The sequence below is a fragment of the Pecten maximus genome, chromosome 18 (genome assembly GCF_902652985.1).
Source record: "Pecten maximus chromosome 18, xPecMax1.1, whole genome shotgun sequence".
Taxonomy (NCBI): Eukaryota; Metazoa; Mollusca; class Bivalvia; order Pectinida; family Pectinidae; genus Pecten; species Pecten maximus.
This window is the reverse complement of record NC_047032.1, coordinates 12,551,843-12,572,384: the sequence shown is the minus strand read 5'-3', so window position 1 is coordinate 12,572,384 and position 20,542 is coordinate 12,551,843. Positions and strand designations below refer to the sequence as shown.

Sequence of the window (20,542 nt, the reverse complement as noted above, 5' to 3'; positions counted from 1 at the left end):
TCTATATACTGTACAATTCTTTTTCCTTACAATCATCATATTTTCATTTTTTTCTCATGATTTTGTTTTCCAATATTTTCGCTCGTCATTCATAAATTCTTTCTCATCGTTTTGTGGATATTTTCATTTTTTTTTTTTTTTTTTTTTATAAAATTAATAATATATATATATATCTATATAGATAACAATAATAATCCGGATTTATTTATTTCCGTAAAGAAAGGGAATGGGTAGATTATTAGTCACTACCTCGGCGTGCGCTCGGAACTCCTTGGATGTGTTGTCAGAGAGTTAAAGAGATTATTACCCAACACTAAATTAGAAAAGCCATGTTTCGCTCTTTTTTTTTTGTATTTGTTTATAGTAATTAATGTCTTTTGTTTGTGATAGGTATGTAAATCTGAACGATGTCGCCGATCACTTCTTCCCTCCAGTCCAGCGACTTCCGGGTGTGGTAACTGCGGAATTCAGCTCTGTGACATACTGGAGAGATCCCTTACCGTCTATACCAAACGTTGACATTTCTAGCCCGGTGGAGACGGAACCTCGCCCAGCTGACAGATGACAATCAACAACCATGGACATCCAGTCTGCCTCGCTGCCAGCAACCTTCCACATACCTCGTACCAACAGTATTCCAATCCCACCAAAATCCTATTCCTTTGAGGATAAAACTGAGCCCTATATGTTGCCAAGTAAAAATAGTCTAGACATGCATTGCGATATATCCGACTCGGATAGTACAGACTCTGACGAGAACCCTGTGGATACTTTCCAAGATTTGGGAGTGGCATTGAAGAGATATGGTAGAACTCGGACACCAAAACAGAAAAAAAGATACTGGCTTCTGCCATTTTATATGTATCTTTAAACTACTTATTCTTGACTGTCAATACAGTTACTATATCTGAGGTTTGTCATTCTTTCTCAAAATGAAAATGTGAAAAATTAATATGTATTTTCATGAATGAAAATCTGAACAGAAAAAAAAATTTTTTTACAAGGTTTCTTGCTTGACGGTTTTGGAAGCTTTAAGGTTTTGCTTTGGGAGACATGTAAGCCAAAATACAAAATAATATATTATGTAGAAATTCATCTACAAAATTCCACTGTTCTTTTGGATATATTGTAGATTCATTTGTCAGAACACTGCAATTAAAATGACAGGATATTTTTTTATTTTAAAAGATTAAAGCATTTTAAAAAAGTGTTAAAGCTCAATTAAATAAGTTTTGCCTTAAAGTTTTTATTTTTCATATTTGAGATAACATTGTCTTCCTGTTTTAGATTTAAAACATAACTGCTGTATACTTTGTTGTATTGAAGTACAACTCTCAAACATAGACATTTTCCCCCCAATTTAGATTTGTAGCCGTTATAAGTATGTTTTGGTAGTCCTGGTTGAGATGTCCATGGACAGTTTCATAGTTTTTGTTTAGTAAAACTTCATTTCAACAAACATATCATTTGATTAAAAGAATGTTAACTATAATAACACATTTAAACAATCATCGCAAAATTCAACAAATTAAAAAATGTATATTTATTTAAATCACCAAAATTCACCTTTATGCACTAAGTTATTACATTCACGATCATCTTAAATTCCCTCGGTATCATCTTTGTCCTCCAAATCATTATAAATGTCTGCTTTTAGTGTTAATATGATTCAATACTACATATCAGTGTCTCTGTGGAAATAGACAAAATTTTGTAGGGTTTCCTGATTGTCTCCCCTGATCATATGTATCGGAAAGAAATAGTTTATTTCAATATTGGAGTCTTATTCCTATCATCATGACTTCGGTCATTATTCAGAATTAAATTGAGTAGCAGTCATAGAATGTGATGATAGCGATATAATTTTTTTTTTTTGTATAATAGAAATTTTAAATGTCGATAATGTATACACAATATGTATACATGTATGATTATAGTGATTTTAAGTGTTAAAACTGTCTAGTATACTAATTGTATAAGACCTACAAATTTAAAGCTTCCCAGAGGTAGGTCACATGACTGTGATTTCCTGTTTAGCAATTGCCGATTCTCTCTGTCAAACACTACAGGATTTTCCTCTGATGTCAAATGTAAAAGATAAGAAATTAATCCAGTTTTTGTATTTTACAAAACTTTGTTAAACATTGTGGAGAGTCTTCCAGATGTTTTATATTAAACACCAGGAGTTGACTAAATAAATGTGAAAGGCTGCCAGGGGTCTGTGTGCTGCTGTTGGTTAGTGTAGGCCTAGACAAGGCTTGATCCTGCTGGAACAAAGATTAAGTTGGAAGAAAAGTGAAACAAAAACACTTTCTTGACTGTTTTATGTTGAGTAGAAAAAAAGTGTAGAAGTTTTAAGTTATCTCTCAGGGAGAATTTGTTTGTGCAAAGTGTTATTTTTCAATTTTAATAATTATTTTCATTATATCTCTGATATTTTACATAATATGAAAAATATTTAGATTACCGAGTGCTATGATTATTTATTAAAAGAAACTTCATTCAGTCACAACAATATGTTTTTATGTGATATTGTCTTCAAAAGTGGGATAATTGTCTCAATTAGATTGATAATTCTGTATGTAGTTTAAATTATTTTAGAAATACACAACAAAATGTACTTGCATTGTGTGCTAAAATTCTTTAGGAATTCATCTATTAATATTTATGATTTGACAAATATGTAAGTCTTCAATTTATATTAACCATTGCTATTCAGTATAGACATTGCAGAAATATCAAACTTCTTATTATTTTCCAATGATTTGACATATTAATGAATCTCTTATATATACCCAAACAAAAAAGCAATATCATTCTGTCTCCATTTAAACATGAATTTATGATTATTTTTTCTTGTTGAAATATTTCACTTTGCACATCGACTACAGATAACAGTGTTCATAATGAATGGTTTGTTGATAGTATTAAAGTATAGATTATGTAATAAGATTCAATGTTAAAGTTATGATGTACAGATTATATATAGATATTATTCCATATTAAATGTTAGTTTTAGTATTGTTAAATATTGTGTTGAAAAGTTTATTTATATATACATTAAGTTAGAAAAATATTAGTTTTGAGTAGAGTCATCGTCAGAAATCGACAAGACTCGGCTCTTGTTGTTGACTGAAAAAACAAAGAGTAGTGTTGTGGACTTCCAATTGTGATGGAGGAGAGATAATACAGCTTACTGAAGCTGTGATGTCAAATGTGATGATGAATCAAATTTCTTCTGTGAAGAATGAATAACCCTGGTTCTTTGATGAGCTAATTCTTCTATGAATATTATCAATACCTATCAAGTATTTTTAATATAATTTCTGTGTGCTCATTGATTTATCATCATAGACAAGCGTTTCATGAATTTGTTCTCAATATATCTGGAATTGCCATTGCCAATGTTGTTTGATATGCAGACAATTAAGTATTAGGGCTTTTCCAGTAAAACATCTGCCCCACCCCAGGACTCCAGGTTTGGTTAAGGGTACCACCTATAGAATTTATTAAACAAATTGAATAGCGGTAATAGGAAGGAAGGCAATCCAACCATGTATCGAAGTGATTTATTGTGGAGTCCTGGGATCAGGTAGGTATTTTAATGGAGTAACCCTTATGTGTAAAACAATATTTCTCTGCATTTAAAGTAATGTTGAACATTCTTTAGTTTTATCAATGTATATGTTTCGTATATTTTCTGATCTTGTTAAATGTGTGATTCTATCAAAGGATTAATCCTTGTTGATGTTTGTTTATGTAGAGTTTAATTTCTGTGCTTTAGATAAAAGTTTTCTCAAACTTGATTCTGTTATGTAGGTGCTGATAGATAGAAAATTGTAGATTAGTATATACATTATATAGCTTATCATTTTAGATAGATCAGTGTTCATTGATGGCTTATTGTTCCTAAATATTCCACCTTTGTACAAGTAAACAGGAATTTGCTTACGATATCTTACGGGAAATGTATATAGACTATACCAGATAGTTATGAAAATTATGGCAATGTTCATACAACAAATATCCTCATTTCCAAGTTTTCTACAAAGTACTTGTTTAGTTGCATCAGATAAAAAAAGTTCTCAATAGTCGGAGAACTTCATTGACAAAGAAAAGCTCCGTGAAGGAGTAGGTTTATCTTATATGTAAACAGTATATTGTTATAATTTTAGAACCAATACTAATTGTTTGACTTGAAAACCTGAAGCATTTAACCTTTGGTTTTTATAAATATTTTTTGTTTTCGCTTCTTTGTGATATTGTTAAATAACTCTGTCTCGAGATAAAATCTCTACATGATACAACAATTATTGTCTGAAACTATTAATAGATTCATAGACTTTCAGAGTGGTATTAAAAATGAATTTTCTTCAAGTCCATCCTAATTTTTAGGTGTGCATTGTTTCATTAGAACAATGAACATATCTGAAATCTACCATGATGGCTTGCTCTCATATTTTAAACTTATTTTTTGTTATTCTTGAAAATTGTTTTTATTAAACCCCTATTTTCTGTTGTATTCTTCAAAAGATATCTTCTGTGATTGTCGAGAAAGGTTACTGTCTTAAGGTACACCTGTTAATTCTAGAAAGAATCATTTTAACAGGCCAATGCTAAAAAGATTATTTCTTGAGATTTTTTATGACATGTATATTTTCTTCAAAATTCCAGTTTGTCAAATTATGTTCAAATGCTAGGGTTCATGTTTTGCTAGGCATTCAGACTAAAGCCATTTTTCCAGGAATTGCAAGACATATCTCCTATGATTTAGTTTTATATGTTGATGTGAAGGTTTCCTCTTCATTTTGGGATACGATATATTGAACAAATTAGCTATTGTTGAGGGTTTGACAAGTGTGAAATTCCTGTAGATTAGAGTCTAGGAATAGGATAGGTTTGATTAAAGATGGTGCATATTTGCAATGACTTTACAAATACTTCTGTTGGTGCTCTCATGATCACGGTGGCGGTGGTAAAATGCTAGATTTTTAGCCCACCATCATCAGATGGTGGGCTATTCAAATCGCCCTGCGTCCATGGTCCGTCGTCCGTCCGTCCGTCCCTCCGTCCGTAAACAATTCTTGTTATCGCTATTTCTGAGAAAGTACTGAAGGGATCTTTCTCAAATTTCATATGTAGGTTCCCCTTGGTGCCTAGTTATGCATATTGCGTTTTGAGACCAATCGGAAAACAACATGGCCGACAGGCAGCCATCTTGGATTTTGACAATTGAAGTTTGTTATCGCTATTTCTGAGAAAGTGCTGAAGGGATCTTTATGAAATTTCATATGAAGGTTCCTCTTGTTGATTTTGTGATCAACTTTCATTTGTTAGCCCTGCATAGGGACAAACTAATGAAAACATGATCAAGGTTTTAAGAAAATGTGATAAGATTTAAATGAGAATGTTATAGCAGTGGAATCAAGGTAAAATCAAGGCATCACGTACAAATGCCTCTAAATTCAACTCCAGATTTTCAGATAATAAATATGTAATTAGGCTTTTCTTATTATGTCTGATAGTAGAAAAATCAATATCGTAATGATGTTTTTTTATGAAATTAGTTAAATTCTTGCCCTGATAACAAGGAGTTAGGATTGTAGAGGAAGTGGCTTTTTTCAAAATAAGTTAAAATCTAGTCGTGATAACAGGGAGTCAAAATATCAGAGAAAGGGACAAGGAAAGATCAGTCTAGAGGAGATGACTTGTGATGATTTTGTAGACCGAATTTGTGATTGCTTAAAGCACCTCTACACGGGTATATTTTTGTTGTGATGTGGAAAGTGTTCAGTTTGTGTCTGGTACAGGTACGTAAGTAAGATATAAATTTGGTTGATGAAAAAGTGTTGAGAACAGAAGAAATAAAATCTGTGATTAAATGATTCTCAACTTCGCTTTTCAAATTCTTCAATGAGCAAGTCTTTTTAGGGAATATGTGATCGTAATCTTTTGTAGGTGTGTAGTTCAACTTTCTGTGATGAAATTTTTTTTAACAAATTGACAACACTACTTTGTGTAACTTGACATTCAAACTACTGTGATGAAGGGCAGGGTAGAAGTAAGTCTCGGCCGGATGTCATTTTAATGAACACTTTCAAAAACCAGTGGAGTTTTTTCTATACACTAGGTCTGCATTGTAATACAGATGATATTCCATGTTATTGTGTGTCAAGGAAAGGAAGGGATAAGATTTTTGTTGAAGAGACATGGTCTAAGCTGTGATAACAGTTGAGATAAATATGTGATGGTATCCGTATTTGGTTTGTTCAGTTGACGAAGGAGGATGGTTGAGAAGTGTAACTTAAGTTGCCAAGTTGGAAGATTATATATTGAGTCATTTCTGTTAGAATTGAAATGAAAAGTGAAATGTGTTTGCAGTCTTAGAAATGGAAAGCATCGATATAAAGCGAAATTTAAAGTATTTCTGGAAGAAAAAATGAAGAAGATTCTGGTAGCATTTTTCTAGTGATTATTTGTGTCTTAACAACATTATGTAAATAAATTTTAAAGCATGGTCTGTGTAATAAACCAATATTTTGGTATGGTAAGAAAGTGATAATCAAAAACTTTATATACAGGGTTTATAGAACACTACTGTATGCATATGCCATTAACTGGCCATTAATTTAGCCATTAATCCACTGTTATTTTAATGATGAAAATATTAATGGCCATCAAATCGTTCAAGGCACCATTAACATGCTGATTTATAATGAATCTGCATACAGTAGTGGAACCTAGTCAGAAATTAGAATACAAAGTGTTTTGTTGTCTTCAGAACTTATTGTTTTATTGGTCATCAGTCATTATATATCAATGTGCTTTGTGTGTGTTTGTCAGTTGTAGCTGTATGTAAACTTGATCAGTGCTGATGTTGTAGCTTGGTATAATGAGACATATATCTGTAGAGCCAGTAATTAAAGGCCTGGCAAAAATGTACAAATGAGTTGTATAGAATACATATAATTTTGAGTGAAAGTTTAGCAGAAAAACTGTTATAAATTATTGACTTACATGAAAAAAACAAGACTTTGTTTATTTAATCAAACATTATTTATTTCACAATTTTATTGTTTTTGTCTTGTTTTACATCTCATCGACAAACCCCTGTGGTTGTTTCATGGAGTTTTATTGATAGAGGTAACAGACGGATATGTGGTGTGAGACACATGATAACCCTGTGTTAATCACTATCTGTAGGTGACCTTTAATTCAATTTTACACCTTAGAGAATATGTTTACCCTGAGAAGAAGTGTTGCTCTCTTGACTACTACCAATGTGCATGTATCTTTGTCCTCATCAATGTACCAGACAAATTAAATAGCGATAACAATTTACCTAGGTAATCTTGACCTTTCAACAATGCCGGTGATTTTAACTGATGTTTTAGCTTATATACACAGTATTATTATACAACATAGTTGCGTAACGGTGTTGTCATGTTTCTAAATTGCTTATTTGACATCGACATGTTACTACTGTGCATCATGAAGCGTCCATTGTGTATAAACTTATGTTGTTTTCGTGGTTGATATAGATACAATGAATATTGCTGTATGTGTTATTGTTATATCAATAATGCATGGGCTAACCACAAAAGCAGGTTTCCATGAAATAATCTGAAATCTACAAACCACACAAGAAATACACATGAACATGTTATATGGGATTGTAGTATATTGTTACTAAGGCATTAGCATGTTACTATGGTAACAATATATGTTACTGTTGTTGCTATGGTGTCAAGATATTGCGACATTGCTTGTTAGCTCATATGGCATAAGAGATGGCGTTGGATATATTGACTCTGTTTGACACTTGGCGACAAGTTGATAATAACATTTGCTGTTGCTATGATACATGTATAAAATTTGACCAATCACAGTGACCAATCCTCCTGTTTATGAGCCTTCATTATGATCTCGATTTCACCCACTTATTCAACAAATCACCAAAACATGAATTATTATGAGCAGCTATGCAATAAATCACCTCATCGCTTTCCAGAATATTTGCCTTCATTTAAAATGCCATGTGTCAAAATTGGGTCAATTTTTCATAGCCCAAGCATTAGAAAACAATGATGTATTTTGAACAATCAGTGTTTTTGCCTTCGAAAATTGATGAAATTTGATTTAAAATTGTAATAGCAATACATAATATGTTCAGAGGATGTTGAGGTATTAGGAATCATAAAATTTGATATTTGAAGTTGTTAACTACTATTTCATCTTTGAGATCATTTATGTGTCAAGTTGTTTAGTACTTTGAATAATTAAGTTTACTCCGTGGAGAAAATGAGGAAAGCTCATCATTTGAGATGTGTAATTCACATTTAAAAGTAGCTTGTTTAATATTCATGTGTAATTTTATCATATTTGGTGGTTAAAAAAGACATCCTTTGATAAGATTTTTTTTCCCAACTGTTGTCCCATATCTTGCTAGTTATTAAAAAAATTTGATGCAAATTTCAATTAAGTCATTTATGTATGCATTTGTGATGAAAGTCTGTAAAAGTGTTTTTGTCTACGAGAATGTTGGGGCCATTTTTACTTACATATTCATATTCACTAGATGATGAATGTGTTTTGTGTTCCTTATGTTATATAGCTTCCTGTAGTCCATAGACTGTAATGATTTTGTTGAACATACCACACAAATCCTCGATCCATGTCATTCGGTAGACCGATGAGGGTATGTTTTTGATTCCATATAACTGTCAGTTTTGAAGAGACATGTCCATTTGACATGATTTTGCCCGTCAGGTTTCTGGGAAAAGTAATTTGGCTTCTGAAATTGCTAAAGGTCAAGTGTCAAAAGTAAGCCCTGGTTCTCTATCAGGTCAGTATATCATGTTGTACCCGACTATGTAAAATCATTAGTTTGAACCATTTGAACAAGTTATTCCTGAAAAAAAAAATCACAATATGTATTTTGCATTTAGGATCCCTTTCCCGTCAATCTAAGGTGACATGCGAGTCCAAAACTGACAAAATTTTATTTATCATTGTATGAAAGTCTAATGAAATCTGTCAGAATATTGACAGGAAGCTATATTATAATTAAGGTGTTAAGAAACATTTTGTCCATAGTTAGGTACATATAAGTTGAATTCGTGAATTCTGAACAAAATTTTCATACAATTATCTTTTTTTTTTTTTTAAAGATGAAAGAAGTGACGAAATCCTAGTGACCTAATGTGTATCATACTGTAGTCTTCATCATACAGACGTCTGATCGTCTTTATCTTGTCGGCATCTGACCTGATTATTGTTAGAGAAATATTGTTTGTGTCTAAGTGATGAAGTTTGACTGTTATGAGCAGTAATAAAAATGAAAAATGATAATGACCACAGTTTGTTTTATTTTAGAAAGAGCATGTCTGTTGATTTTAAACCATTAACTAAATTGAAGCAATTCTATCTAATAATATAGACTGCTTGGCATAGCTTGTTCTCAACTGAAAGCATGTTTCTGAAACGTTTATGTAGATTTCCCTGGGTCACGAGTTGTTCAAATTCAATTCTGAGTTTGACCAGGAAAACAAAATTAGTGACAGGCAGCCATCTTGGATTTTGACCATTGAAGTTTATTATCGGTATTTTTTTGAGAACTACAAAAAAATAAATAAATACATAAATAAATTTAAAAAAGGATATTTCTTAAACTTGATCTGTAGATTGCCCTTGATCCCTTAGTTGTGACTTGTGTCCATTCAATTTCAAGTCTGATCGGGAAACTTGAATGAGGGACAGACGGCCATCTTGGATTTTGACAGTTGAAGTTTGTTATCGCTAACTATTTCTTGAGAATTACTTGACAGATAGTTCTCAAACTTGACGTGCATGTTTCCCTCGTTCCCTAGTTGCGTCTGTTCAAGTATGAGAATGATCAGGAAACCAAGATGGCCGACACGTAGCCATCTTGGAACTTTGACAGCTGAAGTTTGCTATTGCTAATTCTTGAGAAATACTGGATCTTTCTCAAAATTCATATGTAGGCTCTACTTGGTCTTTAGACATGCATGAATGATATTGAGAGCGATTGAAAACAAGATGGCCGATGAATCGTTTAATTTCATATACTGGTTCCCTTAATTCCCTAGTTGTTCATGTCCAATTTTGAGACTAATCAGAAAATAAGATGTCTGAGAGGTGTCCATTTTGAATTTTGATAATTAATTTTGTTATCATTATTTCTCGGAAAGATACTCATGGACTTATCTCAAATTTCATAGTGGATTTATTTGTATTACTGTTAGCTTTATTTATTTTACAACAATTTCGAAACCAGTTACATCAACTTATATTAATTACACTTGTTCGCCCGGATGGAAGGAACGAGGGGTTTTACTGTGGGAGGAAACCGGAGTACCCAGGAAAACTGTTCGGACAGGTGATCGTCCGATCAGGGAATCGAACCCAAGGCGCCTAGGTGAAGGAAATGCCGAAATCCTAATGCTAGGTTCGATCAGCACATATGAGAACATAAATGTGATAAACTACAAAGTATAAAAAAAGTATTCTTTGCTTTAGATTAGTTAGCTTAAAGGGACTATTACCTTAGATTTCAACCTCAGGAATTGAAGAATTCGGCCTGTGAATAATAAGATATATGTTCATACATCATGATTTTGTTGATTTAATATATCGGAAGTGAATATTTTTAAAATATTAATATGGTATATCTACAAACACTGCATTCTATATATGGTAAGGGCATAACTTTTGAACGCCCTTTCTTTTCTTATGACCTGTCAGGTTTTTTCTTTTAATGCAAGCACAGATACACTATATATATCATCCGTGTGTAATACGTCACTCGTTATCTCAATATATAAACGTGACTTTAAATCTGTGAACAATTTACAGTGCACGACCTTTTGTATCCATAGCGAGCTACTAAATAAACACTGATACTTAAGACAGGTGCGTGTTTAATTTAGGGAACTTTATCATTCAACAAGTGATAAAACTGCATACCGAGTAGCTATCACTCAATACACGTAATTTTTTTCATGTGATTCCTACATCCGTGAAATTAAAGGCTTTGAAATCGAGATTTAAATTTATAGTTGAATAGAGCCAGCCGAGGGCCCATCAGTGAGACACGACCTCGGGCCGTACAATCATGATTAAGTACTTACACAAACTCATATTTACTGAAAATGTTCCCCATAGCCGTTATCTCAAAAGAGAACATGTTTTTAATTACCTTTTACGAATAATGCGTTAAAGTTCATAAAATCACATTCATGGCAAACCGAATTATATCTGTGACTATAAGGTCTAATTTAGACGTATAGATTAGCATGATTTACCGAATTATAATATCAGTTCTGTACGTCGGTGGCTATTAGTAGATTATGTGTTGGATTCAATAGTAAATCTGAATATTATAATTGTTCGTGATTTGTTACCATATTGTCAGTTTGTACTTAGGCCATTTCAATTCAATTTCAATATTCATATTTTGAAGTGTACTAATAATTCATCTCATTACAGCCGAAATTGTATACATGTATATATATAAGTTAAGAAACGTCTGAGTACGAGATATCTCATTTGTCATGTTCCATTACATTATGAGAACCACGTTACAATTTTTACAAGACGTTAAGCCCCATGACCATTACATTGCCATCAGTAAAGATATATATATGCTACCGAGACCACTACAAATTAACATTATATACCGCGCACCAATAACAATTCGTGAGGTAAATATTTTAAAAGTTTAGTATGGAGAAAACACACTAGCGAATTTAGAGAACTCGCGAATATTTATTCTGTTATAATTCAACAACGGAAAATAAATACGTGGAGTTTTAGTGATAAACAGGTTCTTAGAAGAACCGCGAAAATTAAGTATATGCAAGTAACTTGAACCTCATTTAGTTATTGTAAAATCTATCCTGTCAGCAATTCATCAGTATGCTTTCGAAATATTAACGGTTACACAATGTACACTCTATTGCATATGAACATTTTATACAGACATTCCGGTACAGCCACTGCATAACACGATATATATTTTGTAAGTTTTATCTTAAAGGTAAATTTTTCATCGTCATTGTCCTCTCTCAATGATTTACAGTTATTTGTATGTTTCATCTTGTATGTTTTTCGGGAAAAGACGGATCATGACTTTCTAAACTTGTGTCTGAATTCATTTGTATATTAATTTGCAAACGAAATATGTTTGAATAAATAATTTATATGAAGCCTGTTGTTGATGAAGCAGAAGCCCGGACCAGTTTCATAAAAAGTTTCTTAATTATATTGGAGTTAAAATTACAGTTTTGTTTGCACGTTTGCATTCTCGTTCCGTTTGAGAAAGATACATCAAAATATAATTTCAATATTATATTTAGATAACCTTTACGCCTATAACTTATTTCTCAAATTTCACGTTTCCTTCACATTCGGTTAATTAAGTGTAAGTTTATTTTGTATTAAATAGATATGTATGTATATGTATACCTATTAGTGTTCCATATATACAGTCAAACTTCGAGGTTTCGAAGTTCAAGGGACTAACAGAAAAACTTCGAAAAAGCGGGACTTCGAATTATTCATGGTTGACAATAGATCGATGTTTTCTTGATAATGACCATATCTGTTAATGTTACATGTCATCGGTGTCTTCGTGTTGATCGTCGCCTGTCAGGCTCACATCGAAAAGTTTAGTTAATTTACTTCAATGTTTTAATCTAAACCTCACGCGTGAAAAAAAATAACACAGAGTCATGATGACTTTCATTGCATGCAGGTGAACGGTTGGCTAAATAGACATTACTGAAATATGTAGCAATGGATATATCTAGATACCATTGAAGACTGTAAACCCGGTCTTGGTGCTCTCTGTATACATCATCATAAAAAGTCGACCCACCCAGGCCTGACGTCCTTTGACAACACCTAAAACCATACTGACATTAAAGAAACGCGTGAAAATATACCACGGAGCGTCACGTGATTTTATATATACATTTTGTATGTATATTGTCATTTTAAGCGCAAACACAGGTAAAAATGATCAATTGATAGTTTATATCCTACAACAGGTTGGTAGGTCATAGAGGTTCCACTGTAGTGGATAAAATATTGTAAGTTTAATGGTTGTGCAGTTGGTATCGTATCGGATGATATTCCCGCAATAACAGGACATGGGTGACGATTTCTTTAGAATTCTGACGTAAATAAGATGTTGACGAATCGTTACTGAAATAAGTTTATAATTATGAGGCGTTCACGCCATAAAGCTATAAATTGGAGGATGTAAGGTAAAACCTCAGTGCTGGGATATTCTTTAACAGAGCAGCGAGGGTGACGCGGGTGTGGTCAAGAAAATTTCACCAAAACGAATACGCTGAAAGCAATAGCATTACGCCGATTTCTCTAACGTTGATGTACAGTTTCATACAAAATACAATGTTTTTGAAATATTCAATCGACTGATTTAGCATTTCGTTACGCAGGCAAAGGAGAATATGTTTGGATCTTAAAATCGTATAAGGTAGGTAGTGTTGTGGTTTTAATGGAATAAAGAAAGGAAAGTCATTGCTTCATAAACACTGTAATTCAGTTTTCGCATGTATAAAGAATATCAAAATCGATTATGAACTTGATATAATTAATTGAAAATTTCAAGTCAAGGATTATTCAAAATATGGTGAAATTTACCGATCTGTGCTTATTTTTCATTTCTGAAATACAGATTAAATACCCTTTTTATTTAATATACAACTGTAATCATTATTGTAATTTAATCTGTCCAGACCATGATTTTTGAAATTTACCTATTCATATTATCTATTTTGTGATAAATTAATGGTTTTATGTAAGAAAACCAGTCTATTCAGTGTTTTGTGCCCTTTTCAGTGTGGACCAGGCGTTCCAAATGACAAGCGGAACAGGAAGGGCGTCCCGATACGAGGGATACCACCTAGGGCCTGACATTCCCTGGAAACCTTACCATAACCAAGTGCAGGACTACAAACCACACATTTATAGTAACACAGTGCGGTCCTATGACAGAGTACACGAGTATAATCACGTACACGAATATAATCACGTGCACGAACACACGTACAGAGAGTACAAGTCATCATACAAACCGGAGTACCGGGAGTACAGGTTGAACATTAAAAAGAAAGAACCGAAACCTGCACCTCCTCCCCCACCTCCTAAAGTCGTTCGAAAAACCGTGAAGAAGAGATATGGGGATTTACACTTGTGCTACGCTCTGCCAATGGGTCCGGATATACGTGTCAAGGAACATAGCTATATAGAGTACCAGAAAAGTGAGTATCAGCCAACTTACAGCGAGTACAACTCGAGTACTGAACAATATATCAACAAAAAATGGGCTCAATATAGTGGCAGTGTAGGCTATATTCTCACACCGTACAACCACTACCCATTCAGATGGGGAAACCACGACAAGCATTATCACTTGGACGAAAATGGCAATGACATCACAAAAGAATCGACACAAACAAGTCTATCAAAAGTTAATCCCGTTGTCTATGTGGAAGAACCAGTCGAGGAAAACGAGCCGGATGCTATTGAAGAGGAAGAACCCGTGGAGGCGGAAACAGGGCTTTATAGGGACCCTAGTATTGAGAACACACCATTTGTAGAACAGGAAAATGACTTTTATGCAGCGCCACTAGTGGTTACTGATCAGGTTGTTACGCCTTTACCTAATAACGATCCTTCTGAGAATGTTAAAGAACTATCTCATGAGGAAGAGCCAGAACAACCTGACTGGGATGAGGAAGATAATACTGCCCCCGCGCCTATTGTGGCAGCGGCGGCAGCGACAGCCACTGGTGGCAATACTGCAGCTAAGGAAGCGGAATATCTCCCGGAGGATCAAGCACACGAATCAATAAAGGAAACTGCAGATCCAGTACCGGAACCTGTTGACAATGAACCTTCTGTGGCGCCGGTAGTCGTCGCCGCTGCCGCATCATCGGCTAATGATGATGTGGTACCAACACAAGAGAAAGCCATCGAAGAACAAGTCGAGGAATCAGGGAAATGGTCTTCTCTCACAACACACGGCGCTGAAGGAGACGCCGATGGTAATTTGACCCCGGTAGAAGCGGTTGTAGCAGGAGCAGTTGTAGGCGGTGCAGTGGCAAGTCAGCAAGACCCAGTTCAAACGGACTTACCTAACGCCGAGACTGTGGATCCTGCTCCAGCAAATGAGGCTCCAACGATCGAAAGTTCAGCGCCAGAGGCCGAAACTGCTGCTACTCATGCAGAGCCTGCGCCCGTGGTCGCCGCCGCAGCTGTGGTAGCAGAATCTGCACCATCCGACGCCCAAGCTACAGAGCCGACCAACACGGGCAGCAGATTACCACCAGAGGTATTGGCAAACATAGAGGCATACAATGATGCGCATGCTTCAGAGGTATATATCATGTAGATAATGTACTCTAATGAAAACCAACCTGTGTTGTTAGGGAGTAGTACAATATACTTGTGACGCGGCAGCGGGACCGGTCCCCGTTTTGTGATATAGACTGCTCAGTACGTTTTCCGTTGTTCGTTGCATGAAAAGTTACACCTAAAACTCACAGGGACTTGAGAATTTGTTAAGTCTACATGTATTTGGACCTCCCCTAGTGTATATAGCACATTTTCGGACGTTTTGGGGGCTAGATTAAAATTCGGTAAAAGTGACCCCCCCCCTGTTTCAAGACACAGATTGGTTTTCTCTATATACATGCATATATTTATGCTATGAATTATTATGCTTACAATGTATATTTACTATCTAATCCATGTTTTATGAAGTAGTTCGTTTTATTTTTTCATTATTTATCATAATAATGTATTAATTATCTATGGAAAATACGAATTCGCGAATGCATCACCTCAAAAATCCTCTTAATATCAAATTATTTAACATTATAAACATGATAGTAATATTTTGATTACGACATTTCTGATTTCGTACAAGAATTATCAAATTGTAAAATCAATGTATCGTAATAGTCCAACACTATTATTTGATTGTTTTAGGCATGATTGAATGACAGGTATAAAATCTATCATTACATTGTTATTTCGTAGTGGTTAAATGGTATCAAACAAGAAAGTTTTAATATTGCTTTTAGATTATTTCGTCGTAAAGTTGAATATCTTAGGTACAAACAACATCAGTCAATATTATTGCTTGAGAAACAGTTTTTTTTCTTTTTAATTTCTACATTAGAAAAAACAATTCATGCTTCATAATGTTTTCAAATTAAAACTCTATTATTGAATTTTTTTTCAAATTTTTAATCATCTAAATTTCTAATACCAAATTAAGAGTAAAAACCTGGTTCGTTTTTTCCATGTATGATACCCTTCAACTTTTTTCATATCTTTTATGCCCCATAAGTATCATGATCCATGTTTGTTTTACAACCAGCCAATAGCTTACTTATATATATTTTTTTGTATTTTTGTATGCAATGTCTATGAATTGAATAAAATACTGTTTAAACTAATAGCTTACTAGATACATCATGTAAAACTATTGTTTACTAGCACTTACTAAGCCCTGCAGGTAGGGCGTAAGAATTGTACCTGCTGCCCCATTGCATGATTGTAAGAGGCGACTAAATTTGGGATCTTATCTCTCCTTTCTGAACAACTTTCTTCTTCCTAAGGTCTCCCTTGACAATGCCTCACTTTTGGCCTTTAGTTGAGCGTTCGCCGCTGTGAGGAAGGCTTTGGGTTCTGTCCCCTAGCCGAGACATACCAGAGTCTTTAAAATGGTAGTTGCTGCTCCTGCTAAGCGCTCAGCATATGAGGAATGGGACGACTGGTTCGCCCATTGTCAGTATAATGTGACCGGGTGGGGTGTGCTGCTGGGTGTCTTCGGCAGTATGCTTCAGTGAGGTAGTACTATAAATCGGCAAAAGTTCTGGCCTATCACAAGGAGACTTTAACACAAACATACCGCAGCTTCCCAAAACACACATACGCACTTACCACACGCATGCATGTCACACGCACGGGAGGCCGTCCTTAAATGACCTTAGCTGTTAATAGGATGTTAAACAAAATAAACCAACCCAAACCAAGCACTTACTAATCATAGTAACATTTATAGAAACAAAATACAGTTATCATTTTTGGTCTTTTATAAACAGCCGTTATGTAATTGATGTATGGACACTCGGAACTCCGCGATTGTTACTCCTGTCACATGTGTAATACACGATGAGTTCCGATAGGATGTATGGGCAACAAAAAAATCTAAATCTAGTGACCAGAAACGTTTTGGAATGCCTCGGTCATTCAGACCCGTGTTGACCGGAATTCTGCATATTTATATCTAATTACATCAATTCCACCTACATAAACATAACTGAAATATCTCACATTGCATTTAACCAAAATGACATTTTAACAGATACAAACAAATGTACTGATAAATCACAGTTCGCGTTTGTTCAAGTTATGCTATTTTTGCCAATGAAAGGATTGCAAATTAAGACACACTAGTGAAAAACAGATACTGTTATTCTAGCTTAAGTAAATTTAACGAAGACTTTTGTAAAGGTTAAATGAATAAATAAATATATTAATAATTAATGAATTGAAACAATTTGTTCCGGAAGATTAAGCGTCTTTAAGGGTCATCGACGACACCCGCCATACGGATATAGGTCACGGCGACACCCGCCATACGAATATAGGTCAAATCTTATACCATTGCAAGAAAAATATAAAATGGTCAATTTCTATTTGACTTCTTATCTTATATCAATTCTAATAAACATGATTTACAATTCGTGTTATATATTGGTGAGGTCTCTGAGCAAGTACACATACATTTCATGTTTAGCACTGTTATACAATACCATGTAATTCATATGTATCAATGTAATCTACACAGGTATATATTCTGTTCATTGCGTTCTATATATTGCTTGACTGGGAACCCGTGGTAACATTGTATCAATCTATTTAAAAACAGATGTACGTAACATTTGCACTACGTTACTCTCGCTTCATACATCGGATTTTAATTAGATTGGACATTGTATGTACTATGTACCAGTAAATGTCGATATGGGTATACAGCGCTGCAAACCACAGATCATTTTCCATGACTTCATACATGTATAATTTTAACCATACCTACCTGCAATAATGCCATTTACCCCTTATAGTCCTATAATTAATTGACCCATATATATTTTTTTACCATATACTCTTTTTACCATACACGCTTTTTACTATATACTCTATATACCATATACTTTTCATACCATATACTCTTTATACCATACACTCTTTACACCACTGCCCTGCAGGAAGGGCGAAAGAATTGTACCTGCTGCCCCCATTGCATGATCGTAAGAGGCGACTGAATTTGGGATCTTATCTTTTCTCTTCTCTCTGAACAACCTTCTTCTTCCTAATGTCTCCCTTGACAATACCTCACTTTTGGTCTTCAGTTGAGCGGTCGCCCCTGTGAGGAAGGCTTTGGGTTCTGTCCCCTAGCCGAGACATACCAGAGTCATTAAAAATGGTAGTTGCTACTCCTGCTTAACGCTCAGCATATTTGGAGTGAGACGACTGGTTCGCCCGTTGTCAGTATAATGTGACCGGGTGGGGTGTCCTGCTGGGTGTCTTCGGCAGTATGCTTCAGTGAGGTAGCACTATAAATCGGCAAAAGTTCCGGCCTATCACAAGGAGACTTAACACGAACATACGGCAGCCTCCCAAAACACACATACGCACTCACCACACGCATGCATGTCGCACGCACGGGAGGCCGTCCTTAAATTACCTTAGCTGTTAATATGACGTTAAACAAAATAAACCAAACCAAACCAACTCTTTATACCATATACTCTTTACACTATATACTTTTTTTACCATATACTCTTTATACCATACACTCTTTACAACATATATTCTTTATACCATATACTGTACTCTTGCACTGCATTTAATAAGATAATCAAGATGTAAATATTTTTGTGAACATATTTTATTATTTATCAAAATATTCATATTGATACAAAGTATTTTTGTATGATGTTTAATTGTGTTTCATTCAATATAATCTTGACAAATACATGTACTATTTACGGAAAATCATTCATCAATTAACTCTAAGATTGGTAGTTTTTCTTGTAATGTTGTGTGCTGATCCGAAGAGTGGAATATGTTTTTCTGTATGTTGTTTTCTAAAGCAAGAATTGTTGGCGCGTGAATTATTCATTTCTGCTGATCTTCTTCTGCAAAATTAAATACGTTCACAGATTACAGTAAACTAGTATTGCATTTCTCGTTTGAAGAACTTTGTTTTAATGATTTATATACATTTGTAATCCCCTGAGTGCTAATCACCCACAGTATATTCCAAACCTATAGCGTTTCCCAAGTCTTTATCTCGCGGAAACGCGTCACAGCCCGATTTCCCATGATTGTGAATATATGAAATGTTAATATTCATTTTTAAATACTTTTTTAGATATCAACAGTCGGAACAGTGAAGAGGACTTTGAATATGATGCTCTGAAATGGTCACCTGCTATCACATCTCACAAACCGAACACATACTCTAAAATGTACATCGTAAACAGCTATATGTATTTCGTGTACTGCATATGGCATTCATATTGCTAATAAACCGAATTTTAAAGCACTCCAACTCCTGTGGTTTAAATAACTCGCCAAAAATCACTAGGACATTGTACCGACACCATTCCCTTTTATGCCACGAACATTGTGTACTTACTTCTGTTTTAGAGACTCCCTAACAGAGTAAGTGGGAAACTAGAGTCTATATATAATTAAAATCAGTTGGGGCAGAATTAGAACAGAACTTTTCATCCTTTCGTCTTGTAGTTATCATAAGATGAAAGCACAATTACTGACAGTTTGCTATAATTGATAAGAGTGTGTATTACGTCACGGTGCGGAGGTACTGTATACCTGGTAATTTTCGCCCCCGTTTAATTTTCGCCATTTTCGCCCTTTGATGATAGGGCGAATTTAAGTATTGGCAAGGTTTATTTGAAAAATGAGCAATGCGGTCGCAAAGGAAACCACTAGATTATGAACCCATATCTAGCGAAGACCTGTCGCTGTCCAAATGCCAACAGAATATCACTAACTTAGTTATTCTCTCCGAGTATATTGTCTTTGACACGTATTTGTTATTTTTTGATGTTGTCAATGTTATGTAAATTTATGTATTGTGTATGTGTAGTATACTGATGAGTTGGGAGACTCAAAGTTAATAAAGAACTTGAACGTGTCCACTCGTACACTCGGCTGTCAAACAATCGCTAGACCATCTAAAGAGTGTAGCGAAGGGAAGTAACTCTGATGGACCAGACCGATATATTGTATGGCGTTCATGTCGCGTGGGGGAAACTGAACGCTTCTTTCCCCCAGTTGAGTTGAGAGAGAAACCACGTGGATCCATGTCTGTTACTTGAACTTGATGTTAATGTATGGAGAGAGTGATTAATCTTCATAAAATAAAGGTTTTATTTGATGGTTCAAA

At 34.5% G+C, this 20,542-nt stretch overlaps 2 protein-coding genes across 2 annotated transcripts in view; both read left to right on the top strand.

The window, feature by feature from the left end:
- LOC117316232 (phosphatidate phosphatase LPIN1-like) overlaps nt 1–4,921 on the top strand; it is a 26,083-nt gene extending 21,162 nt beyond the window's left edge. The window contains 1 exon segment of the mRNA XM_033870771.1: nt 391–4,921. Coding sequence (XP_033726662.1) covers nt 391–565 — 175 coding nt within the window. The 3' untranslated portion in view covers nt 566–4,921.
- LOC117316231 (flocculation protein FLO11-like) lies at nt 578–20,542 on the top strand. Its single transcript, XM_033870770.1, has 4 exons — nt 578–806; nt 3,764–3,815; nt 13,888–15,427; nt 19,502–20,542. The coding sequence occupies exons 1-4, from the start codon at nt 578–580 to the stop codon at nt 19,547–19,549; spliced, it is 1,869 nt and encodes a 622-aa protein (XP_033726661.1). The 3' UTR covers nt 19,550–20,542.